Source organism: Capra hircus, chromosome 19 (assembly GCF_001704415.2).
Source record: "Capra hircus breed San Clemente chromosome 19, ASM170441v1, whole genome shotgun sequence".
NCBI lineage: Eukaryota > Metazoa > Chordata > Mammalia > Artiodactyla > Bovidae > Capra > Capra hircus.
Window position 1 is genome coordinate 40,342,689 of NC_030826.1, and position 26,239 is coordinate 40,368,927.

At 53.4% G+C, this 26,239-nt stretch overlaps 1 protein-coding gene across 2 annotated transcripts; it reads right to left on the reverse strand.

Annotated features, from left to right (window-relative positions):
- Positions 1,880-25,697, reverse strand: TNS4 (tensin 4). 2 transcript variants are annotated; one of them, XM_018065036.1, is made up of 14 exons: positions 25,608-25,697; positions 24,893-25,015; positions 21,086-21,614; positions 14,162-14,585; positions 12,661-13,085; positions 10,081-10,167; positions 9,625-9,750; positions 8,128-8,220; positions 7,958-8,035; positions 6,709-6,780; positions 5,668-5,836; positions 4,809-4,877; positions 4,524-4,550; positions 1,880-4,071 (listed from the first exon to the last, which is right to left on the reverse strand). In XM_018065036.1, exons 3-14 carry the CDS (start codon positions 21,522-21,524, stop codon positions 3,930-3,932), a joined length of 2,151 nt encoding a protein of 716 aa, XP_017920525.1. In that variant the 5' UTR covers positions 21,525-21,614; positions 24,893-25,015; positions 25,608-25,697; the 3' UTR covers positions 1,880-3,929. The 2 variants fall into 2 exon arrangements, with proteins under 2 accessions (XP_017920525.1, XP_017920524.1); XM_018065035.1 differs by lacking the exon at positions 24,893-25,015.

Sequence of the window (26,239 nt, forward strand, 5' to 3'; positions counted from 1 at the left end):
GGGGTCGCACAGAGTCGGACACGACTGAAGCGACTTAGCAGCAGCAGCAGCAGCAGTGGCACAGGGGCCGGGGCTGCCATCCTCCTTTCCCATCAACTCCAGCAGCAGCTGGGCTTTGCTGTGGGTCCAGCCATGTGAGACAGAGGGGAGTGGGGATTAAACGGGACAAAAGTAAGAGGGAGGGCTTTTCTGTAAAGGGGGAGAGGACAGGTCTGGGTGTGGGTGGGTGGAGAAGGCATTGAAATGGAGTGGGACCCTGGGGCCTTCCCAGGACAGGCCTTCCTCCCTAATCTCTGCTTTAGCTCTTCTCTGAAGTACCTAGATAACAGTATTTGATGTACCCTTCCTAAGTTTACAGATGTGGGAGCCCCCCACCAGACGGAAGATGTTAACTACTTGATGACTGTGAGCACACAGCCCCAGACCTCCTGGAGCCTAAAGACCGATAAAGTTAACCTTTGTGACATCACGCTGTTCTCTCACCATCAGCCAATCAGAGACTTGTGCATGAACTGATTACATACCCTGCCCCTCTTGCCTCATCCATCTTTTAAAAATGCTTTGCTGAGACCCTTCAGGGCACTCTGGGCTTTTTAGGGAATGAGGCACCCATCTCCTTTCACGGCCCTGCAGTAAATCCCTTCTTTGCTCCAAACTTTAATGTTTCGACTTGTTTGGCCTCACTGGGCGTCTGGCACAGGAACCTCTGCTGACAGTATGATGAGGAGAAAGGTGAGGATGGAGAGAGACACTGGGAGGGGGCAGTGAGGGATGGTGTATGTGTGTAGAGAGAACAAGGAGAAAGTGATGGGGTGGGATGGAACATTGAGAGATATGACACTGGGGGAGGCTTAAGACCCAGGACTGGAAGGCCTGGAACCTGCTGCAGAGAAAACTGGATATCCTTGCCTGGGTATAAAGACCCCTCCCTTCCCGATTCCTGCCTTGGTGGTTGTCCCTCCTCCCTTCTTCTCTTGCTGGGCTGGCGGCTCTGCCCATCAGCAAAAGTCAAGTGCTCTATTAAATCTTCCTGGAGGAAAGATAAACTACATAAATGCAGTAGAGGTCTTTACCTCCCGTGGACTCAGTCTGTGGCCAGGGAAGGGGCTGAGAGGAGGCCCTTCTGGAACCACAGTTGGGCAGTGGAAGGGGCAGCAGGGGCTCCTCAATGGTGAGTGGTTCAAGTGCATTGGGAGGTCTCTTCACTTCCTCCAGGCAGCCTTTGCCACGGGTCACATAGCCTGAGCAGAACCAGCGGCTCGCCCCTTTCCAAGGCTCTGCAGGAAAGGGGTGCCCCTGCAGCCCCTCTTGTACCGCTTGCTATGGCCTGCCCATCTTGAATCCCTAGCTGCAGCAGGCCTGGAGAGGGCTGGGAGTGGGGCGTTACCCCAGGACTGAGACAGAACCAGGATGAATGATGGGCCATTGTTCAGGTTGCCAGAGTTGGGCTGGTAGCTTGGGGCTCATCTGGATTCACGGACTCTTCCAGACTTGAGCTGTCCACGTTTCACCTGCCTCTCTTCACCCTTTGGAAGCCCGAGTGAGACCCTGGAAGCTGGCAGGGATGTCACATGTACTCACCTCAGGCCCTGGCATGCACAAGAGAGCCCGGGCTTCCTATCTTCCTGCCACAGTGGCAGGAAAGAGGTTGGGAAGAAGGAAAACGGGTGTGTCGGACACATGGGGGGACACAGAAGAGTTTAAGCAAAGGTTTATGAAGTGGAAGCTGGTGGAGGCTGTCCTGCCATGGCCAGGGGCTGCGAGAGGGGTGTGGCACACATGGTTATCTCTCAGACCAGCTGCCACTGGCCCAGCCAGGTCCCCTTTTTTGCTCAGGTTTCCATCTCTGATTGGACAGCCTTGAATGTCTCAGGACCAATTCTTGTGCAAAGACAGATACTTTATTTTCCATGAGGGGAGCTACAAGGCATCCACAGATATATGGGGCAGAGGGGTGCTCTGTGACCTTGAGAACTTGGGCACTGTGACCTTGAGAACCTTGTCCAGATTCTGTAGTCTCCAGGGTGGGGCAGTGCCTGACCACAGGCTGGGTGGGCTAGTCTCAGCCAGTCCTGCCAGCCCAGGACCGCTTCAGTCTGGTTTGGTTTCCTGGGTTGAAATAATAACCCTTCAGGCCCAACTTTGGCCAAAGATAATGATTCTCTGGCAGGGCCCCCAGCTGGGCGGGGGCAGGCACTGGTCTTTCATAGAGCAAAAGTGGGCTTCTTCCTTGAGCCTCGTCTTGCATTCTCATAGTGTGGTTTCCTTAGGTTCCCAGGTCTGCTAGACAAACAGTTCCAACTTCTTGAGGGTCTTGGTGGAGGTGGGGCGGGAAAGACCGCCCACTTCCCCAAGCCTCTTGGTGGGGGGGCGGGTAGCTGCCTCTTTGCATTCTTGACTCTCTGCTGCCCTCATGTGGCTATGAGGCCAGTTGCCGCCCCAGAGTGTGTGTGTGTGTGTGTGTGTGTGTGCGCGTGTGTAGGACTAGCAAGGCTGGGGCTGAGGCAGAACCAGAGAGCTGGCCCTCGTGTCTATTCTAGTGAGCAGGGGCTCTCACTGTCCCCACCTCCAGGTCTGGGTGACACAAGTAGCCCTAGGGCAGCCGTGACACACTTGCTTATGAGAAGTTGAAAGAAGAGATGGAACTGATGCTCATTTTCAATGGAGGGGACTAGACTTCAAGATCTTAAGAACAGCTGGATCATCTTTTTTGACCATGAGGGCAAGTTCCCACGTGCTTACCTGCCGAACAACCATGGCCACGTTGGCCTGTAGAATCCAGGACAGGCGGATCTAGCTCTGTCCTGGGAAGAGCAGCTCAAGAAGCTGTCAAGGAAATGGGGAAAGGAACAGATGAGGGAAAGAGAGCCAGTCCATCCCTCCTTTGGTCCTTGTGCATGCGTGCTTGTGTGCTAACTCGCTTCAGTCGTGTCTGATTCTTTGTGACCTCGTGGACTGTAGCCCACCAGGCTCCTCTGTCCATGGGATTCTCCAGGCAAGGATACTGGAGTGGGTTGCCATGCCTTCCTTCAGGGAGTCTTCCTGACCCAGGAATCGAACCTGTGTCTCCTGCATTGTAGGTGGATTCTTTACTGTTGAACCACAGGGAGGCTCCCTTTGGTCCTCAGTCCTTGCCAACCACCTGCTTTCAGGCCAGCCTTTGGCCACGGCCCCTGGGTCCCTACCCAGAACCTACTGTTTGCCATGAAACAAGGGTCACAGGTCTCTAGCTCGAGCTGCTGTGTTGGTAGTATCCAGACTGACAGAGTCAGGAGTCTTCAGAGGTTATTTTCATGTGAGGGTCCCAGATATGGGTCTGCTTCAGAATCACAGGGAGCTTGTCAAGATACCCACAGATGTGCGAGACGAACAGCTGATCCTAACTGTTGCCTCCTTTTGTTTTTTTTAAGTATCCTTTTAAAACATTTATTTATTTGTCTTTGGCTGCACTGGGTCTTCATTGCTGTGCGCGGGCTTTCTCTAGTTGTGGTGAGCAGAGGTTACTCTCTAGTTGCAGTGTGAGAGCGTCTCACTGTGGTGGCCTCTCTTGTTGCAGAGCACAGCCTCTAAAGCATGGGCTCAGTAGGTGCAGAGCACGGATTTAGTTTCTCCACGGCATGTGAAATCTTCCCTGACCAGGGGTTGAACCCCTGTCCCCTGCATTGGCAGGCAGATTCTTAACCACTGGACCACCAGGAAAGTCCTGCTCCTTTAAGGCTGAAGAGACTGAACCCCGGGAGGGAAGGGGGTCTGGACGAAGGTCGCTGTGAAGGTCATAGTGAGTTCAAGGGTTTCAACCTGGTACCGTTCTCCTCCAGTCCAGTGGATTGGTCCATCAGTGTGGTAAGAGGCTTCTTGCTCAGGGCAGAGGGAGGATCCTGAGCAAGCCCCTTGGGATGTCTGGGAAGGCACACAGGAAGCTCCCTCCCCTACATCCTTTCTGGCTCCTGCAGCAGAGCACCCACCAGACTGATGACCTGCGAGGCTGGCTGGAGCGTGTCATACTCCGCAAAGAGGTGGCACACATTCTCCTGGGACTCAGTCTGGCTCTTGGCCACAAACCCAAAGATCCTGGTGGGAGAGGAGAGCTGGGGTGAGGAGAGCCCAGGGAGGCAGGAGACTGGGAGCTGGGGAACTCAGCCCTTCCCCAGCCCAGCACCTTGTCATGATGGGAGCTCTCCTAGGGGGAGGACGTTCCTCCTCCATCAGACTGGGAGATCCCTGAGTTTAAGATCTGGGTTTCTCTCCTTTGGAATGGGGGCCCCTGAGGACAGGACCTGTGTATTCCCCAGCAGACTGGAGGGTCCCTCCAGACTAAAGCCTGTGCCTCCCTGAGTTGACAGGGCTCCCAGGCTCCTGTCCGCCTCATTCAGACTGGTGGCTCCCAGAGGGCCAGGGCCCATGGGCTCTTAAGGTCAGCGTGGGGCCTCCCTCCTTCCCTGACTCCCTCCCCGTGTTGGGTCCGGGCCCTGCCCCAGGGAGACCTCTCATGGTGACTGACTGAGTGGACTGGAAGGCCTTACCGAGAGGGCTTGCAGTATTTCTGCCACCTGTGGGAGAGGAACAAAGACAGTCCTGGGTACCGATTCTCCTCCGCTCCATTTTACAGAACTCCGGCTGAGCCCCGCGGGGTGGGAGGAGCTGATAATGGCCAGCTGGGTTTCCTCTATCCCCTGTGCTCCCCTCCCTTCATTCTGTTGCTCCTCACCCCTTGAGCTTCAGAAGCTCTGTCTGGGACCCCAGTCCCAGAGTCAGCGGGCAGCTAGACCCTGGCTGGCCTTTTCAGTCTGGCCCAGACTTGAACTTACTTCCGTTGCTCGGGATCCATGCCACAGAATCGGAGGGTGGCAAGGGGGTAATGGCGCCGGAAAAACACCCTGGGAGGAGGCGAGAAGGGAAGGGGAGCTGGTGAGAGCCCGTTGCAGTGTCCTGGCCCACCTCCATTATCTCCAGCTTCCTGTCCTCCAAGAGCCTCCTAGTTGCATGACCACTGACAGCCCGCTGTGACCTTTCCACTGCTGGACCTGGGCACGTGTTTGTATTTCTCTCCTTTCATGAAGGTCATCTGCCTTGTGTCCTATGTATTGGGGTTTTCTACCAACCCACCCAATCGCCCACTGTGTCATTTAATGATTTGAGGGTAAAAATTGCTAGAGGAGGGCATGGCAATCCACTCCAGTATTCTTGTCTGGAGAAGCCCACGGACAGAAGAGCCTGGTGGGCTACAGTCCATGGGGTCACAAAGAGTCGGACATAGCTGAAGCAACTAAGCACGCAGTTATGGCTGGTCATCTCTTATTCCTCCAGCCCAGGGCCAGGATCTTGCTGGACTGAATCCCTGAGCCTGGGAAGGAGCGATCTCACTGGTCAGCCAGAGTCTGGCCTACAGGAGCTGTTCCATCAGTGGATACAGGTTTAATCAGTGGCCAATGACTGTTGTTAATTCCAAATCCATCAGTCACGATGAAGTGGGGCTTCAGAAGGAAGTCATTGCACTGAGGCCCAGAGAAGGCAGAGAACTTGTCTGGAGTCACTCAGCACATCACTGACCTCATTGGGTTCAGGAGCCTGAACTCCAGCCCCACCACTGCTCCACAGCCACCTCAGCCATCCCCTCCAGCTCACCCTGCCCAGCTCCGCAGCCCCAGGACAAGGGAAGTCCCTTACTTCCTCTGGACGTCAGTCAGGGTGATGCCCTGCTCGGTGACTTTGAAGTGGACCACGGTGGGCGTGGGGAGGACATCCCTCTCCAAGGTGGCCGAGATGGCCTTCTCCACGGCCAGGGCGCCGCTCAGGGTCTCCACGCTCACAGAGCTCAGGTACAGGGCATGGCAACCTGGGGGGTCGGGGAGCGGGTACAGATACTACTTTGGGGCCCTGCCAGAATCCACTGGGTGAGTGGAGGTCACCAAGGCCCTGCTGTCCCTCTGCCCAGAACTGGGGAATAGGGGTGCCATCCTGTTTGGGGAATCTAGTAGGCTTCCTCTTTGAGCCATCAGGTGGGTGGGTAGGGACTGTGTGGGTGACTGAAATCTGGGGCTAACCCCAGAGGACTTTGGGGTCGTCTGTTATTTGCTTTGCTCTGGCCACTGGCCCTCCAGCAGGAGGCAAGGAGGGGATGTTGCCCTGTGTATAGGGGCGTCCAGGCAAACCTTCCTTCTGTCCCATGGCTGGTGCTGCCCCACCCCTACCCCCACCCCCAACCCCAGGGCCCTGGCTCCTTACTGAGAGAAGAGAGAGGAGACAGGAATGGGGAGGGGGCCTTTGTGCTTGGGGCCCAGAATAGGAGCTGGCACCCAAGTGCTGACCCGTGCCTGGCCCTTGGATGTGATGAAAAGGGACCCTTCCCATATAAACCGCCCCCAGGACCCGGACCTGACACTCCACGGGGGATGCCCTCTCTGGGGCCAGGCCCTTCAGACCCAGAGAGAACCTAGCTCATCCACGTGTGCTCCCTGTATGCGGGATGGGCTCTAAGCCTCACCACGCCCACCCCTCCTCTCCTGCCCCTCTTCCTCCTGGCCTGCTGCCCTCAGCCTCTCATCTCCTGGTTTACAGGCAGAGGGAAGAATGTGGCACCTTGTTAAAGATGGAGAAATAAAGCTGCAATGGGAAACACGTGTGGACCTGCGTGTGCCTGCACAGGGCTGGGAGGTGCCCTGGGGCGGGGCCCAGCCAAGCCTTTCCCCCACCCTGCCCCCCACTCACCCGCAGATTTCTTCATACAGGAGGCCTGGCCATCTGCAGAGGGGTCCGAGGCTCCGTCTCCACCTCCCAATTCTGAGCCAAAGCAAAGGAACAGGCCCCCAGGGGTGGGGTGCAGTCAGTGGACCCCCATCCTAGGAACAGGCTTCATTCAGCCCTTCAAATGGGTCCCACCTCCGCCCCCACCTTCAGCAAGTGACTTGGCTGAGAAACCAGGTGTGATTCCTGTAATTAGGCAATCGGAGCTTCCCTGGGCTCCCCTAAAGCCTAGCTGGCAAGCTTTTCGATCCCTTCTCGCCCCTCCCGCCTCTGGCCCCTGGACTGCAGCAGTGACCTGGCCTCAGAGGCCCCTGACCTCCCGCTTCTTTCAGACCCTACCCCAAACCTAGGCTTTTTTTTTTTTTTTTTGCAGAAAGCAGGGAGGCTCTCGCCACCAGCACACCTGGGGCTCCCTTGGCCTTGACTCCTCTCCCTGAACCCACCCCCCCAGCTCTCCTGCACACCCTGAGAGGTGGGGGCACCTGGTGTGTGCTGGGCTGTAAGCTCTGGAGAGGGCTCCCTGACTTGGGCTGGAGGTTTGACTCTGTGCCCTTGGGGAAGTTACTTAATGCCTCGAATCTTCCTTGTTTATCTTTCTTTCTCCCGAAGTTTCTCCCATTGATCATTCCTTTGTTCTCATAATCCTGTTCCTTGAGTTTCATGGAACAGCTGTCTGTACCTTTGTGCTCTGTTAGCTCCCTGAACACTTTGGAACAAGACAGTAAGGGAGACTCGGGTTCAGATTCGATCCTTGCTTTTCTTATCTGTGAAATGGGGCCAGCAACAGCAATGGCTAGTTCACAGGGTTGGAGTGAGATGTGAATGGAGGAGGGGACACCCAGTACATGTTGGACCTGGAAGTAAAAACCAAACCTGGCCGAGTGGGCAGATTTATGCTTATTTCCTCCTCTCCGAAACAGAGCTCCTATGTCTCAAACATCAACTCAGCACCAGGCCTTGTGCCAAAAGCCTTGCCTGAGCTTTTTCGTTTCACCCCCCACTCAGCCTAGAAGTAGGTGTGATGCTAACTGTGCCCATTTCATAGATGAGGAAACAGAGGCTCAGTGAGGTTGACCTTCTCAGATGCTCATAGCTAGGAGGTGGGGATGTGGACAGACTCCAGAGCATGCACTCTTCACTGGGACACTAGCATGATCCCTAAGTAAGGTGAGAGGTGACGCCTGAGGAGGAACAGACGCGGAGCCCAGCCCACCTTTCTGCGGGATGATGAGTTTGCAGGGCAGGGCCAGGGCCATGATGGAGTGTTGGCACACGAAGGCAGACAGGCTCCCTGTGAGGAAGCAGAAGCCGCGCATCAGCCGCCTTCCCCAGGCCACCCACCCTGCCTGGAAGGGGCCTGAGGGCTGGGGAGGCTCAGCTCACCGAAGTAGGGCTCCTCGTCTGCTCCTTTGAGATGCACCCCTTTGGCGGAAGACTCGATGAGGAAGTGGCGGATGAGGCCGCTGCTGTCCTCGCCTGGTCGGAGAAAGCGTGTGGATGGAAGCGCAACCTGTTTCCTGACCCGCCTCTCCCAGTCCATCCAGAGGTTAACTTGTCCATCCCCCTGCCTCTGGGTGGGACTGCAGGTAGGTATCCTATCCTCAAGGTCTCCCATGAAGGAGGTGCCGACAACATTTTTGCTCAAAGCCGTCTGTGTCCAGTAGGACACAACTGAGTGACTTCGTATGCACACGTGTAATCCTTTTTTCAGGAGACCTTGCCCTTGGTTTCAATAACTTCTGGGCTGGGTCTCCCGCTCCCCCTACTTACTCCCTCCCAGGTGCTATTATTCTCCATCAGATGGCCCCTGCTGGCGCCAGGCTGGCCTTGGGAGGGGGGACCACGCCCCTGGCCTCTTCTCCACCAGCCCGCAGCTTCCTGCTTTCTTTGGACTCCTTGGCAGCGCTTCCTTGATAACTAACGCTGCCTGGAGGTCACTTTCTTATTTGAACAGAGAGGTGTGGTGTAGAGAATGTGCACTTGGGGTTTTTATCCTCTTGCTCTATTACTTGCTGGCTCAGAGGTCATTAACTCCCTCTGGGAGTTGTCAGTTCCCTTATCCATTCCTTGTGTAAGAGCTACAATCCCAGGCCTTCGATGAAGGGCTGTGGCCCAGGAACCTGCAATGCAATGGTCTGTTCCTGTCTCTGTCCTCAATGAGGTTTCACTGGTGCCTTGGACAGCATCTGGGGTAGGGTGTATGCAAGACCACAGGGGCTAAGCTAGCGCACACGCCATTGCTGTTTAGTCACTCCGTTGTTTCCAGCTCTTTTCGACCCCATGGACTGTAGCCCACTAGGCTCCTCTGTCTGTGGAATTTTTCAGGCAAGAATACTGGGAGTGGGTTGCCATTTCCTATTCCAGGGGATCTTCCCAACCCAGGGATTGAACACAGGTCTCTACGTCTCCTGCATTGCAGGTAGATTCTTTACCACTGAGCCACTGGGGAAGCTCATAAAACCCAGTATTTACTTAATAAAAATAAATTGAATTCATGGAGAAAAAAAATCAAACTTTACAAGCTTGTTATAAAATGTTACTGGTTACTTCTTATTTGAGAAAAACAGACCAAACCAAAAGGGTCTCGTTTTCACGTGTTATTACTACGTTACATTCCTTTGTGAGAAAGCCGGTCTGGACAGAGTGGATACCAGAAGAGAGCAGGCTGGAGTGGGGCTGGGACCCTCCTCTTCCCACCAGAGGGTAGAGCAAGGAGTCTGGGGACCTGGGGAGCCTCAGTGCTGGGAAACCAAGGTACGTCCTCCCAAGAGTCATTATGGGAATGGCCCAAGGTCACCCTGCAAGTGAGCGGCAGAGCTGGGACTGGAACCCACCACACCCAGCTGCCTCTAAGAGGCCTTGATCGAATACACAGCCTACCTGGTCGGCTCTGGGCAGGTGTGGGGGCCTCCTGCACCTTCAGGGCAAGGCCGAAGGAGCCCCGGTATGAAGAACTGTCCCGCACGATGAAAGCCCCCGGCTCCTCCTTCCTCAGCAGCTCAATGGCTGGAACAATCCTTGAGTCAGAGACAGTCACCACCCCACCAGGACACCCTCCGTTCCTCAGCCCAACTGGGTCCTCATAGAGCAGATGGTACAGAATTGCCTTTGGGCCCCAGGAAGTCCTTTCTGTTGTCTAACCTCCACCGTTGCTGCTACAGTCTTTATTTCCTTGGGTCATGGGGTTCACAGCACACCCCCTTCCCTGGACTTGCAATTTGCCATTCCATTCCCCTCCTCTACATGAACCCAGGGCCCCACCTGCCCAATGCAGGGTGCCGGGACCCTGACCTGATTCCTGGGTTGCTCAGTCCCTGAATCGGGGCTTCATTTTACCTTGCTCTCGGGAGATGCTTGGCTTAAACCAGTATTTAGATGTGTCCATCACAAACTTCATGGTGGGCTGCATGTCGCTGGCAGGACCTGGAGACAGACAGGGAAGGAGAACCCTGTAGGCCGTATAGAGGGGAACTGAGAGACCCTCCCCTTTCTCTACCCAGTGGTCCCATTCAACCCATCCTCCTCTATCCCTATTCCATTATATCTCCAGTTCCCTAACAGGGCAAAGTCTATCAGAAGAATCCCAGGGCTTTGTGCCATCTAGGAGTCTACCCTTGTATCCTTGCTAACGGATCACAAACAAACAGATTAAAAACTCAATTCAATGAGAAACAGTTTCTCAAATGGAATATTATGCAGTAGAGACAGAAACAGGGGATAAATAAAAGACTCTGAGATGCATCATTTGCTTGACTTCACATTTTTCTTCCCCTTTAATAATCCTATGAGTTTCTTGGTGGTGGGGGGCATATTCAGTTTACAAAAGAAAATGAAGAAGAGGAGAAAGGAAAGGAAGACAGCAGATCTGGGCAGAAGAGCATCCAGGAGTCCAGAGATGGAGTCGGATTCTGATCTGAGACGGCTCTTTCCCTCCTGAAACCCAGAGGTAAGTGAGTGAACCAAAAATCCTGTGAGGGTCTGTAATGCTCCAACAACTAGGAAATGAAACTGAATCTTGTCGAGAATAGTTTGTGGAATTTGCTAAGATCCCAGGGATAATGTGTGATTATCCGGGAATCTCCAACTCTGGATGGGGATATCACCAGGCCAAATAAATGTGCTCTTTGAGATGTGAAAATGCCCCCTGCCTCACCATTTCCCTGGGTCCTTAATGGTTGGATGGCATCACCGACTCAATGGACATGAGTTTGAGCAAACTCTGGGAGACAGTGAAGGACAAGGAAGCCTGGCTGTGACTCATGGGGTCACAAAGAGGTGGACTCGACATAGTGGCTGAACGACAACAAAGGTGGAGAGCAGTGGTTCTCAGTTTCGGCATCTTGAAAAGGTGTGTTACTGCCAGTTGAGAATAACTCATCATCAAACATGTACTGATATCTGCAAACAATTTGTCCTAGGAAAATGTTCAAAGGCATACTTGTCACCTCATTTTCTCTTGTTCTCATTGACATGGCTTCGTGGGTGAGAGTGAGCAGCGGGCTAGAGTGAGCATTTCACAGCCCCCCAGGAGTACCTTGATGTCTGTGGCCATGTGAGGGCTGAGAGCCCGGGAAGGAGAAGACTGAGCCACAGGCAAGCAGGCCTCCTGTCCTTGGGGCTCAGTGGGGGGGCTCTGCTCCTGGGAGAGAGGTACCCCAGGGTGCTCAGGGTTAGCCTGTGTTTACTGCTTTGGGCTCTGGTTGGCTTTGTTCTTTTTGGATGCCTGTAGTTCCTGACTACAGGGAGGAGGGTGGTTGCTGTTTTGTGGTTTTTAGCTGTCTGAATTGGAATGCATTGTCTCCGTTACCCTGTCCTGCCCCTGTCTGTGTTCGTCATCTGCCAACGTCAGAGTTAGGACTGACTCTCCCTCTCCTGGGTTAGTCACCCAGCCTGCTGCTTCCATATCCTGAGGGTCTCCTGGCTCTGTCTACTCTCCTCCACCCTCTGCCTCGCCCTGGACCACTTCGTGATGAAAACCCAAACAGAACCAAATAAAAACTGCTCTCCCTGCCAGGCCAGGCCCTGCAATTCATCTGCCACGCAGCTGCCAGAGTGATGGATTGAGCATGCGCCTCTGAGTCCATCACTCTCCGGTTTGAGAGTCTCTGAGGGGAGATCAGTCCTGGGTGTTCTTTGGAAGGAATGATGCTAAAGCTGAAATTCCAATAGTTTGGCCACCTCATGCGAAGAGTTGACTCATTGGAAAAGACTGATGCTGGGAGGGGTTGGGGGCAGGAGGAGAAGGGGACGACAGAGGATGAGATGGCTGGATGGCATCACTGACTTGATGGACAAGAGTTTGGGTGAACTCTGGGAGTTGGTGATGGACAGGGAGGCCTGGCGTGCTGCAATTCATGGGGTCGCAAAGAGTCGGACACGACTGAGTGACTGAACTGAACTGCACTGTGGGTCACCTGGTCCCTAAAGGGTAAAGTTTACTCTTCAGCTTGGTGTTCATGGTCTTTCCCAATCTGGCTCCAAATTACTCCCAATGACCTCACCCTGCACCCAACATCCCAGTCATTTCTTAAACATGCCATGTGCTTCCAAACCTTCGTACCTCTGGCCTGGCTCTTCCCCCTGCTGGGGCAGCCTTTCCTCTCCTGCTCTGACCATGAACTTTTGATCCACTTTTTGGTTTCCCCACTTCTCTAGGTAAAAAGGCTCACTCCCTCTGTAGCTTCACAAGACTCAGGAAATCTCTTTACTTTTGTGTTTATCCTACTCTGCAGTAACCCTTTGGGTTGTCCCCCTCTCTTTCTAGACTGTGTCCCTATTAAGTGGCACAGTGCTTGGCACACAGTAAGTACTTAATCAATGTATTGACCCGCTCTTGAGGAAACACATTGGTGCTTTGCCTGTTCTCCATTAGCCAAACCTTACAAAGCGTGAGGTATTGATTGGTTTGCAACTTACCCTCCGGGGATACGGTGGGAGGGGCTTCTGGCAGGGTCTGGCTGTGGCTCCTGGTGGCTGGACAGGGCATGCTGGAAGAAGTAGCCCCAGGGTGGACAAAGTCCTGGGGTCCTGGGATCCTTTGGGATGGGGTAGATCCTGGCTCTGGGAAACCGTTGATCAGCACGATGGGTATGTCCACCATGGAGTTAGTGATGGATGGTGGGCAGCTGCTGGCATGTTCCTTGGCCAGTGGTGGGGACTGGGTTGCTCTGGGCTGGCCCATGCTTGGGGTGCCATTGCTGGGGACCTGGAGGTCACTGGTTCTTGTATACAGGGACATTGGACCAAGGCTGTGGAGGCTGGAGGAAGAGCTGGTGGGGCTTTCCAAGGATCTAGAAGATGACTGATGGCTGGAGATGCTGGAGTGGAGGAGGGACTGGCTGCTGTGAGGGGAGAGAGCAGCAGAAAGGCAGAGTGTTAGGAGGTGGGAGTGGACTGTCTGGGGCCAGAGCTGGGCTCTGGAATTTAGTGATGTAGGTGCCCTCGGCTTTGGTCAGAGAACTGTACACTTCACCCATCTGCCCCCACCCCATCCCCAGAGCCCATCTGAGCCCTAAGGGATGCTGAAGGATATAGGAGTGTACCTGCAATGTAGGGTCTGTGGTCAATTAAAGTAGCCAGTGGGGTGCCCCCTGCAAGGGACTCTGTTCCCTCTGACTTCCAGGTGATCCAACTGAGTTGTCACACCAGCCATCCTCCCTACCCCCCAACCCCAAGCGTTCCCAAGAGTCCGGCACACAGGCTGGACCTGAGCTGGACTATGTCCATGACTGATGCAGAGGGAATTCGCCAGCTGGAGGAAGAGAAAGAGGCCAGCTCTGCAGCCAGCCAGGCTTCTCCCTGAGCTCAGAGGCCCATGCCAACGCATGGCTGTGGAATCCCAGTCTCCTTGCCAGGGACTGCCTGGGCACAGTGGCTTTGGAGTTGGTATGGGGGACAGAGGTCCTGTGGTTTGGTCTTCCAGGGCAAGATGGGTGAGTGTGTGGCTCTACTCAGAAGCCTACAGAGATCTGGGCTGGGGTGATTGTAAATAATGCCCCGCCAGGTTCGCTTCCTTCCTGCTAGGTTTTGCCAGGAACAAAGATGAAGGAAGCTTTTCCCAGACCCTCGATTCTGTTTATATTCTGTGTTTTAGGTGTTTTTTTTTTTTTTTTTTTTTTTTAATCTTCCTACAGATGGGCTGTAGGAGGGCTGGACAGGATACAGGTGAGCCTCATTAATGCAGTAGTTCTTTTCCCAGGAGGTAAATAGAAGTCAAGATTTTCCTATATTGAATGATATTCTAAATGCTTGAGGAAAGCTTGAGAGCCAAATGGCATGAAAGAGAACATTCATTTTTATTTTTGGTACAGTCCCAGATTTTGCTCAGAAAGAGCGGGATGTCTGATTTAGGGTGTGTGTGTGTGTGTGTGTGTGTGTGATGAAGGCAACATCAGAAGCTGTAGTGGGAGTTACCTACCTTCCAAACACATAGCTGACATCAGACGCTGGGCTGCCTGACAGCATGGAGACTCTGCTGCTCAGCTGTGGGCCCTGGCCCCCCAGTCCCTTCTCCAAGCTTGGGGAAGCCACCAGCGGGGAGCCCAAGCCATGGGGGCCTGAGGCCTTACTCCCCATGCCAGGAATGGAGATGCTGGGAGATGTTGGGGGGTGAGAGGAGGGAGCTGTTGAGAGGGGAGCAGGGTGCTGGTGCCCCCTGCCCTGGCTCCCGGAGAAGATGAGGCTCTCGCTGCTGCTTCGAGTCTCTCGGGGGAGGTCTCTGGAAAGGAGGAGGCCGCCAGTGCGTGGGGAGCCGAAGGGTGGGGTGACAGATGGGCTGCAGCAGCTCCGCGGGCCGTCGTGGCACCTTGACCTGGTGGAGGTCACCTCGATGTACTTTATATCTTTGGGGAGAGAAGCAGAGCATTGGTGAAACCAGGGAGCTTGGACTCGCAGAGCAAGGATGCTGGAAGAGTCCTCAAGACCATCTGGTCTCCTCTTTCTTAGAGAGTGATGAGCTGAGCTGTGCTCTGCTTAGTCATTCAGTCGTGTCCGACTCTTTGCGACCCCATGAACTGTAGCCCACCAGAGGAGCCTAGTGGGCTACAGTCCATGGGAACTTCTCCAGGCAAGAACACTGGAGTGGTTGCTGTGTCCAGGTGTCCCGCATTGCAGGCAGATTCTTTACAGTCTGAGGTACCAGGGAAGCCCATGTATATGTGGGTTTCCTAGATGGTGCTTGTGGTAAAGAACCTTCCTGCCAATGCAGGAGACATTAAGCGACGTGGGTTCAGCCCTTGGGTTGGGAAGATCCCCTGGAGGAGGGCACAACCCACTCCCGTGTTCTTGCCTGGGGCATCCAGTGGACAGAGAAGGCTGGCAGGCTACAGTCCTTGGGGTCACAAAGAGTGGGACAGGACTGAAGCGACTTAGCACGCATATATTTTAAATCTGTGGCTGTGCCCCACGGCATGTAGGATCTTAATGTCCCAACCAGGGATCAAGCCCATGTAACCTGCAGTGGAAGTGTGGAGTCTTAACCACTGGACCACCACCCTTTCTTATACAGATGAGGAAACTGAGGCCCAGGGAGATGTCTGTTGGAATCAGGATCAGCCTCCAGCTTCACCTTCAGGGACCAGTTTCAATGTCACCCTCTCTGTGACAACTGCCCATGGGTGGAGAGGGACTGTGACACGAACACGGGCTTTGGAGTCAGACAGACCTGGGTTTCAAATCTGGCTCTGCCCCTTGCTCTCTGAGAGCCTGGCCAAGTGGCTTGACCACCTAGAGCCTCAGTTTCCAGGCCTGTAGAATTGGGTGGCTATACCCAGCCTCTGGGTGTTACAGGAAGGCTGAACTGAGATGAATGGAGATGGCACAGCCCAGCGTCTGGCACATAGTAAGCCCTTTAAAACTGAGAGCTCCTCTCTTTCTTGTGTGTTCCACTCCCCAGCCGGAATGACTGCACTGGTCACATTTTGAGATGCCTCTATTACTCAGGCCGGTGAAAGCGGTTTCTATGTCTGTGCCTGCAACGGAGGCAGGGATTCTCAAGCTTGGTTGCACGTTAGAATTACCAGATGAGCTTCAAAAAGTCCTAAAGCTCAGGCTCCATCTGGTGCCAATTAGATCAGAACCTCCAGGGGTGGGCCCAGGCCTCAGGGTGTTAGCTTAGTTCCCTAGGTGTTTTCACTGTGCACTGGACTGCACCGCTGTGGTCCCCGGCTCTGCAGCACCCCTTCACCAGGGAGCTGGGAGACTGTGCAGAATCTCCGGCTCCACCCTAGGCCTACTGAATCAGAATCTGCATTTTAGCAACATCCCAGGGGAGCTGGGTGCACCTTGGAGTTTGACAAGTCAGCGTTAGGGTTCAGTTGCGCGCGAGAACTCCCTGGGGGCAGGGCTTGCCTGCCTTACTGAGCTGTAGACTCTTAGCACCCGAGGCTGCTGACTCACTCTGATGCTCTTTCATTCCTACTGGGGGCACCTAGGACTCTTGTTCCTCCCTGGAGTAGGGCGCCCTCTCCTCCTGACTTGGGGGAGGGGAGCTGTTCTTCGTGCTGTTCTGGGAAAGGAAGTGAACGAAGGGGCTCATTGAGCTGCTCCCTTCTAGAGGGTCGTGAGTCCTGCCTCTGGCTTCCCAGGATGAAGACTAGGGCAGAGTCAGTGGGAAACCGTACCCTTAACTCCCATCTGCCAGCCTCCCACCCCCCTGGGCTCTGGCACATGCACTATCCCCCCTCACCACCCTGGAAGTACCTGCCCGCCCCAGCCCGCTCTGGGCCAGGAACTTTTGGCCCTGCTTATGGTTACTGCCTCTGTTGGAGCCTGCTTGGGTTGGGTAGGGGTGGAGGATTGCATCAGATGGAGGGGGGAGGCTGGCAGGTCAACCTGGGCATGCTGTCCCAGGGGGTGGAGGAACAGGCCTGGCTTTGTCGACAAACAAACCTAGGTGTGAATCTAGGCTTTACCACTTTCCCGCCAAGAATCATCAGGTAATTTTCCTAACTGCTCTGAGCCTCAGTTTCCTCATCTGTAAAGTGAGGATCTAAAACCTACCTCCCAAGATTCTGGTGAGGATGAGAAACACTGATGAATGGAGCCTGGAACCTGGCCCATGGTGGGCTTCAAAGAGCGTCTCCTGCCCGCCTGCTTTTGAGGGGCAGTATTGGCCAGCTGGCTAATACTCTGGCTAAGGTGGGGGTCTCACTGATGAGGGAGAGAGAATATTTGGTACAATGTATTGTGGGCTCTGTAAGGGAAGTTTTGGAATGGGGTAGATTCTTCTGCAAGGTTGGCAAGCACGACTTTTTTTTTTTTTTTAATAGGTTTTTATAGTATTTATGGGCTTCCCTGGTGGCTCAGGTGGTAAGGAATCTGCCTGCAATGAAGGAGACCCGGGTTCGATCCCTGGGTTAGGAAGATCCCCTGGAGAAGGGAATGGGTACCCACTCCAATATTCTTGCCTAGAGAATTCCATGGACAGAGGAGCCTGGTGGTCCATGGGTTCACAAAGAATCAAAGTGACTAACACTTTCACTTTCACAGTGTTTATACTCCTAATCCTCTCAAATCTCAAGACTGCCCTTACGCCCAGCGCCAGCAGGCACTGCTTTTACAGTGCAGGAAACTGAGGCTTGGAGAAATGTAAGGGTAGAGCTAAGATTTATTGCACCTTTTAAAACAAAGGCTGGTGTTTACTGAGCATTGTGGGCTAGCACTGCCACAGGCATATTACCTGTGTTAGCTCATTTAACCCTCATGGCAACTTGACTGAGGTAGGAAACATCCTTAATTCCACGTCAGATGAGAAGCCAAGGCTCAGAAGGGTTGAGGAGGGATTCCCCTGGTGGTCCAGTAGCTAAGACTCCACGCTCACGATGCAGGGCCCTAGATCCCATAGGCCACAGTTAAAGATCCCATATGCCGCAGTGGAGATCGAAGGTCCGGCATGCGGCAACTAGGAGCAGCCAAACAAATACGTGAATAATGTTACAGAAAGGGTCGAGGAAACTGATCCCTGCTCCTGTGCGCTCTCTGGGAGCTCTTCCACGGAGACCGGCTCCTTGGGACCCTTTGCCAAGGCCTTGCCCTTAAGTAGGTGCTCAGCGGCTTTGGGGAGGGTCTCCCGGCCTGGTGAAGAGACCAAAGGCCTAGCCAAGGGACCGAGAAAGAGCATGCAGACTCGAGCAGGAAGGGAAGGAGGAGCCCTGGAGCTGTGAGTCACTCCTGCTGCTGTAGCCTGGCCTCGAGGTGGATGTGGCTGGGGTGGCAGGGCCCCCGCCCCATCACCTGCGTGCAGTTGGTGTTTACAGGCCCGTGGGGCAAGTCTGAGCAGTGCTGGGTGGATGCAGGCGCCGGTACCAGGCCGGGTGGGTGGAGGGGGGCCTGTGTGGGTGGGGGGCGGACAGACGGTTATTAAACACCCTTCACTCAGGATTGGCAAACTGCCTTGCCTGGCAGAAATTCTGGAAAATAAAATGGAGGCCTGTTCCAAAGATGGGGAGGGCTGGCAGAGGAGGGGATATGGTGTTTGCTTCTAGAAGCTGTGTCCCTGGGGGTGGTGGATACATGCCTGCTCCCCACTACCACGCCACCCCTGGCGCACCTCTGGTTAATCTGAAGGAAGGTCAGCAAGAGGCAGAAGCAGAGAAACTGGAGGAGGGGGGTGCGGTGTAAACTCAGTGAAGCCCTGGAGGGCAGAAGACTTGCTCTGAGGAAGAAAGAAAAGTTAGAATATGGACTTTGGAGCCCAGAGGCCTGGGCTTTGAGCTGACCTACCACTCACTAGCTGTGTGACTGTGACCATCACTTCCTCTCCCAGAGCTTCAGTCTTCTCATCTGTAAATGAGGTTTCCACTATTTTCTTCCCAGGGTAGACGCTGGGATCATGCTTACAAAAATCCCTCTCTACATTTTTAAGGGAGGGATCGATATAGGATAGCCAGCGTTTAACTTTTGATTCTGCCAAGTTGGGACAAAGAGAAGCTGTGAACGTCTGCTAGCATCACAATTACAGAACCTCTTCCACTCAACACGCCAGAAGTAGGACGAGTGGGAGTGCAAACAGAAGGGCCCTACACACTGGGTGCATTTGGCTGGGTGAAGACTCACTGAGGGGCTGTGGGCTGGTGAGAGCTTTGTCACCAGGAGCAGTGGTCTGAGGGGAGGGTTTGGGGAGAGAGGTGCGCTCACCGCAGTGACAGGCAGGCTCTCACTGTTCTTGTGATGGCAGAGAACTTCCAACAGAGAGCTGACCCTCTGGATATCCTAGGAGGTAGTGAGCTCCCAGGCATCACTGGTGTTCAGGCAGAGGTAAGAGGAGAGGAATTTTAGAAATTCCATCAAGGGGAGCTGCCGCTAAGTCGCTTCAGTTGTGTCCGACTCTGTGCGACCCCATAGATGGCAGCCCATCAGGCTCCACTGTCCTTGGGATTCTCCAGGCAAGAACGCTGGAGTGGGTTGCCATTTCCTTCTCCAATGCATAAAAGTGAAAAGTGAAAGTGAAGTTGCTCAGTCGTGTCCGACTCTTAGTGACCCCATGAGCTGCAGCCTACCAGGCTCCTCCGTCCATGGGATTTTCCAGGCAAGAGCACTGGAGTGGGGTGCCATTGCGTTCTCCGCAAGGGGAACTAGGTGGCTTCATCAGGACCCTGGGACCACTGCTGCCCTCTGGCGCCCCCTGCTGCCAAGAGTCTGGTGGTCACATCCTCACAAGAGCAGGTTCTGCCTAGGGCATCTGAAAGGGCTGATTACTGCCCATGGTCCCTTGGAGGAAGGGCCCTGTTGTCACCACCCCAACCCCAAACATGTGCACGCTACCCAGAGACTGCTCTCACCCTAGTTGGCCTTGAATGCATGGAAGCCCTGCCTTGGGGCATGAGCATTAAAGTCCTGGGCTTGCTCCTGCCAGTGATAATTAGGCCCAAGTTATCTTTCCTGCAGAGACATGCCCATGACTGGCCTTAAGAAGCAAAAGACTGTTGAGGGATGGAGGTGGTTCATTTAACAGGCCTGACAGGCAGTGCTCCGGGGGCAGGAGCAGAAGGCCGGCTAGAGGCCAGGAACCCAAGTGCCAGAGGACCTGGGTGCTGGGCTCACCTCCACCCCAGGGTCTGACACTGTCCTAGAGCTGGTCCTAAATGCAACTCCAATGTTGACTATAAACAGCCACCACCGACCATGACCTATAGTGTCCCAGGAATTGTGATAAACACCCATCAAATGTTATTCCTTTTAATCCTTGCAATACCCTTTGAGGTGAAAACTCATCTCTATTTTACAGAAGAAGAATCTGAGACACAAAGAAATATAAGCAGCTTGTGTAAGGTTTGCCTGACCCCAGTGATTAAGCTACACTGGCTTCTCACTCAAGTCCATCAACCAAGTCTTTTCATTTGTAAAATGAGGGTAAAATATTTGTCTCATGGAGGTGGATTGGAGGGATCAAATTATTATCATCAAAGCCTCAATTATTAATTGCTCAACACACAAGTACCTGGATAGAATGATAAATGCTCAATAAGCAGAAATTCTCCTGGATCCCATCTCTAATCCTCCCTGTATCCCCTAGCCTACACTGATTGTTTAAACCCCTGGAGGCCTCAGTCTTCCAGCCTGTCTAATGGGGCTGCTGCTCCGTGATCCTCATCCTCAATGTATACTTGAAACTCTTTGGGAAACTAAAGCCAGATGCAGAGATTTCTGGACAATTGTGGACGTGGTGGTATCTTGGAGTTGGCTTGAACTAGCTCAAAAAAGCTGATTGTTAAATTTTCAAGATTTTTTTCGGCTGGTTGCTAAATGATGTAAACATTGTAAGTTAATGTAGTTTGATGCTTTAGGCATTACTAAAGAGTAAACTATATACATTTACAATGTAATGACATATTAAAAACAAAAGTAATAAATACTCAAAAATTCCTCATGTTCTAATTATTTTGCTATGTCTATACTTGAAGTTATTTACATCTATTGTTACTGGGGAGGTGAAAATACTATTCCTATAAAAATTTCAGGGGACCAAGTTAGAACCTAAAGAGAGACACCCCAGAAGACTAAGATTCAGGGACCACACGTTTATCGAGCTCTTATTTATATGCATGGTATTGTATAGTATTCTTACCTGTATTAGTTTATTTTAATTCTTTGAGAAATTACATAAAACAGGTATCCATCACTTTCCAAACTCAAGAACCAAATGGAATTGGACAGTGAGGACTACTTATATTTATCCCTTGTATAGAGCAGAGGAAACAGAGAGGTTAAGACACTTGTTTAGAGATGCATAGCACTCCCCAACAGGACATTGTTCTGTGTTCCTCTGATTTGATAGAAAACCCCTTCCTCATAAGGACTGGTCCCCAAGTCCTCTTCCCAGCACTGTGCCCCAGTTCCTTACCCAAGGCTTCAGGCTCTTCTTTCTTCTTTCTCAAGGTAGTGCTCTGGGTGGGCTGGGCCTCGGGGCCACCAGGCCCTGGAGGGAGCAGCTGGAAGGTGGGGTCCAACTCCAGAATCATCTGGTTGAGGCTCTCCAGTGAGAAGTCAATGTAGGAGTCAAGGTCCTCCCGAGCCCCTGAGACCTGCTCCCCTGGGGCCTGCAGGAGGCAGCTGGCATTGGCTCCAGCCTGTGGGGCTGGCTGGAGCCTGCCAGGGGGCCCCTTGCAGGGCATGGGGGCCATCAGGGCCTGAGCTCTCCAGCCTTCCGTGGTGTAGTAGGGACACTGCGGCGGCAGGCTGGGGTTGGGGGCTGGGTGCAGGGCCCTCCTGGGTTCCTCACAGGGAGCCAAGCCGACTGCGGGGCTTCCTGCCAGCAGGGGGCTGGACATCACCTGTGACATGTTGAGGGCAGTGACTTGGCAGTTTACCTCTGGCTTCCAGCCAGACTCACATCCCACAGTTGTCACTTGCCAACTGGGAGCTCCTGGGACCTGAAAGAAGCCGGGAGTGGGAACTGAGTAATTTCTGTAGATGAAACCTCTGCCTCCCCTCCCCCTAAACAAAGGCATATGTATTCACTCATTTAAAAGCATGGCTGCTGGAGCCAGACTGCCTGGGGTTTGCATCCTGGCTCTACCAGTTACTAGCTGTGCAACGTTGGGGAAGTTAATTAACTTCTCTGTGCCTCAGTTTCCTCATCTATGGAATGAGAGGACTTCCCTGGTAGCTCAGACGGTAAAGTGTCTGTCTACAATGCCGGAGACCAGCGTTCAACCCCTGGTTTGGGAAGATCCCCTGGAGAAGGAAATGGCAATCCACTCCAGCACTATTGCCTGGAAAATTCCATGGACAGAGGAGCCTGGTAGGCTACAGTCTATGGGGTCGCGAAGGGTTGGACACGACTTCACTTTCACTTTCATACTTAGAACTTGCCTAGTGAATAATAAGCAGAATGCAAGTGATGGATAAATAAAATAACCTCAATAGATGTTTGATGGTTACCTACTATGTTCCAGCCTTAGTTTTAAAATAAATAATAGCTAAAATCTAGATTCCCAGGAGGCAGTAGTGGTAAAGAACCCGCTTGCTAATGCTGGAGATGTAAGAGACTCAGGTTAGGTCCCTGTGTCGGTAAGATCACCCAGAGGAGGGCATGGCAACCCACTCCAGTATTCTCGCCTGGGAAATCCCATGGACAGAGGAGCCTGGCAGGCTACAGTTCACGGGGTCACAAAGAGTCAGACACAGCTAAAGTGACTTAGCACAGCACAGCACAGCTAATATTCATTGAGTAATTATATGTACCTAGGCTCTGGTGTATAAAATCTTTTAAAATCCTCATAACAACCCTATGAAGTAGATGCTATTATTACCCCATTTTATAATGGGAGAACTGAGACACAAAGAGGTAAGTAACCTGCCCAAGGTGGTCAGGCCAACGGGTGTCAGAGCAGGATTGGACCCCAGCTGTGTGATGTCAGGGCCCCCTCATTTCGCTGCTACTCAGTGTGGGTCAGTTGGTGAAACAGACAGGCAAGCAGGTGAGCAATCACAACAGTATCATCGGGGAGGAGGGGAGGCAGAAGGGACTCAGTGGGCACAGGGAAGGGGAGAAGGGGAGGCCAGGGAGGACTTCCTGGAGGAAGGGGCAAGTAAAGGGAGAAAGGGAGACAAGGACGAACAACAGGAGCTGGCTGGGCACACCAGGTAGGGGTGAGGAAGCAGGTGTATTCAAGGCCTGATGGACTGAGGAGATCACAAGACGTTACTGAGCATCTGGGAAACAGAGAGAACCTAGGGTGAATGGAGGGGAGGTTGGGGTTGGAGAGGCAGTCTGGTCAGACCCTGCAGAGCCTTGCAGGCTGGGTTTGGTAGTGCGGACTCAACCCTGAGGGCAATGGAGAGCCACAGAATAGTTTAGAGCTTAGGAGTGACATCATCAGATGATATTCACTCCCTGGGGGCTCATCAGGGAAAGAGACGTCCCAAGCTTCCTGACTGTGGGAAGTTCTTCCCGTTGTTTAGCCGTAATGCTGCATGATAGCAGTTTCTTACAGGAGGTAAGAGGTTCCAAAACAGAGGCTGCCAAGAAAACTGTAAGGAGCTGGGACATGCTGGTTGTGCTACAATGGCCTGCCCTGAGCCTCACCTTCCTCCTGCCCCTGGCACTCCCCAACTCCACTTTTCTCTTTTTCCAAAATACCTCTATTACATTCTGCTTTAGAGTTAGACCTCAGTCTTGGAAAAGTCATTGAGACCAGTCTGGGACAAACGAAATGAATGCAGACTTCGGAGTCTGGAGATTTGAATTCAAACCCCAGTTCAAACAATTCCTTAAGGAGTCACTCTGACTCCCTCAGTTTCCTCATCTGTGATATGGGAATAAGAATTCCTGCTATATATCCTCCCAGGTGGTGGTGCGGAACCAGTGAGATACTGCTTGTGAAAGCTATCAGACAATTCTAAATACTACTTAGAAATCAGGGCTTATATAGAATATAATGCCTTCATAATAATAAATAATAATAGCTCCCATTTACTGAGAACTCACCATGTGTCAGGCACTGACTTTCCCTATGACAACTCTTCTAATCCTCTCATAACCCTAGGAAGTACTGCACCCCTATCACCAGTCCATTTTACAGATGAAGATACTGAGATTCAGCGAGGTTAAGAAATCTGTGTCGGCCACACATCCAGAAAAGTGGTAGAGTGGGGTTTTAAACTCAGGCCTGGACTTTCGACCTTTAACTCCTTATATCACATGGAGTTCAAATGCAGAGAAACACCTGAGGTCCAGAGAGGGACTGTGAGTTGCCCAAAGCTCCTGCTAGACCTGCTGCCAGACTTCTCTTTGGCCAGATCCTGGAGGGGGCAGGCACATGTTAGGCTTGGGAAGCGTGTCTATAAATGGCAGTGAAAGGGAACAAGGAACGGGCCTTCACGCGCCTTTCTGGGGGCAGCTAAGGACATGGAGCTTTGGCTCCAGGCGCCCTGGGTTTGTCAGGGCAGGATCTCTGCACACCCTGAAGGTTTTCTGGCTGTGCCTCAAAGAGGACCTGGGGTTATGGTCTCTGGGGAGTCCACTGGGTACCTGGTTCCTTCCCCAGGACTAGGATCCAGGATGGCTGCCTACTGATTTGGAATCTGCTTTTATGCCACCCTGGGCAAGTGTCCTTTCTTATCTGGGCTTCAGTTGTCCCACCTGTATAATGAGAATGCAATCGTAACAAACATTTAAAATGTACTCATTTTGTTTTCTCAATGGTTCTTTAAAGAAAGTACTCTTACAGTGGGGCTGGAGAGGTTAAGGGACTTTCCTGAGGTCATACAACTCACAGCACCTATAGCGGAACTGGGATTTGAACCCAGGTGATCTTGGCTCCCAGTCCCACACTCCGCACCACTGTTTCATAGATTTAAGATCCATTTCACCTCTCTCTGCCCCTTCTGGGATTCTAGAACCCAGTGGGACAGGCCTGAGATTGAGCAAAGTTTAGGCAGCCCCTTGGGATTTTCTTTAAGTCCTCTCACTTTTGACACTCCCCAAAGAACCACCAGACTTCCGAGGGCAGGGGCCGGTCTCACCCCTTTATTCCTGGACACTCTTTCTTCTGTCCCCACCAGCACACGTCTCTAGCTCTTTCCTTCCTGCTCGAAAGGTGAAGGGAGGACCCCTGGGCTCAGCACTCTGAGTGTGCCTGTTGGGGGGCTGTACTGGGTATGGAGGGCTCCAGCCAACTCAGTCTTATTTATAGGTCCTGCTTACCCATGGGACTCAAATCTCCTTCTTTGTTCTCAAGGGCTCTGGAGGCAGGGGGATCCTGATTCCTGGGCAAATCCCTTTGTCAGTTTCATTGCCATCTTCTTCTTCTGACTCACTCTTTCCCTCCTGCAAGCCCAGGGGAGTGGAGGGAGAGGGTGGCAGAGTGGGGGACAAGTATCCCCCAGAGTGCCTCACCTCACTAGCCCAATCCCCTCCCCACCCCTCTGCTGGGAGACTGGCTTCTGATCGTCCCCTGGTCCCCACCCAGAACTGGTGAAGCAGACCTGGGACAGTAGACAGGGACCCGCAGGGCCAGTGAAGGCCTTCCCCTACCCCTGCTCTGCCCACCCTCTCCCTCCCACTCCAGGATTCCTGGTGGCCTCTGTATGACCCAGCACGGGGTGGGGGGACGCTGATGGCCAGGCCCCAAGGGCTCTGGGCTGGCAGGCAGGAGGCTAGGTTCTGGGTCCATTCCCTTCCCACGTCTCAGGACCCTGGGCAAACCCTTTCCCCTCCCCAGACCCTGGTTCTCTCATCTGTACACTGAGGGCTACAGATTTAGTTCCCTCAAAGTGCAGAACTTAAGTCTATAGTCCTGGGACCATCTTATCTGTCTCCACCTTCACTCTGAGCCCCAGCAGAGGAGGAAAACTGGGGACAAGGGCTGGCTGAAGGGGCTGAGCCTCCTCTTTTCTCCTTGAAGAGTAAAGGCACCTACCTGTTGTCCAGGGTGAGCAAGACGCTCCTGCCTTCACTCTTGGCTCCTGGGACAGACGAAGTGAGGCGGTTGGTCAGAGCCCAGGTGAGGAGTAAAGGGAGGTGCCCTTCACCTCCAGCCCCGCCTTAAGAGCAGCCGGCCAAGCCCGCCCTCCTCCCCGCCAGCCCTACACGTGGCCTGACAGCCCACAGGCCCCACCCGCCTGTCTGGACCAGCTCAGGTGGGGCTGGCACAGGCAGGGAAGGGAAGCCTGGCCTTGGTGGGCACTGGAGCCCGGTGTGTGAATGTGTGTGAGAAGCTCTTAAGCATTCTCTTTCCTCCCTGGGTGCTGAGTGCCCAGGGGAACCTCTGCTTGGACAGGGGCTTCTTGGAACCAAGTGTGCTGTATGCGTTCCCATCACCTGAGTGCCAGCCAGGGAAGGGACAGAGGGTTGGTTGGCAGAGCTAGCAGAGAGCGAAGCCTTGGCTTTTGGGGAGCAGGATGCCTAGGGGCAGGAGACCCTTCCCACAGGCCCCTTCTGTGCTCTCTGAGCTGGGTCATACTGCGACATGAACCGGGTAGGGGCCTGCTGGGACTCACGCTGGGCACAGATCTTGTCTTTTTATCTTAGTCTGGGAATAGCCTTCTGACT

What these genes read in the sequence shown, in the direction of transcription:
- TNS4 (XM_018065035.1), bottom strand. Translation starts at nt 21,524, where the DNA reads ATGTCACAGGTGATGTCCAGCCCCCTGCTGGCAGGAAGCCCCGCAGTC. An exon ending in CTGTATGAAGAAATCTGCGG is followed by an intron (nt 5,837 to 6,708) that starts GTGAGTGGGGGG and finishes CCGACCCCCCAG; the next exon opens with GTTGCCATGCCCTGTACCTG. An exon ending in AAATACTGCAAGCCCTCTCG is followed by an intron (nt 4,072 to 4,523) that starts GTAAGGCCTTCC and finishes CTCTCCCACCAG; the next exon opens with GATCTTTGGGTTTGTGGCCA.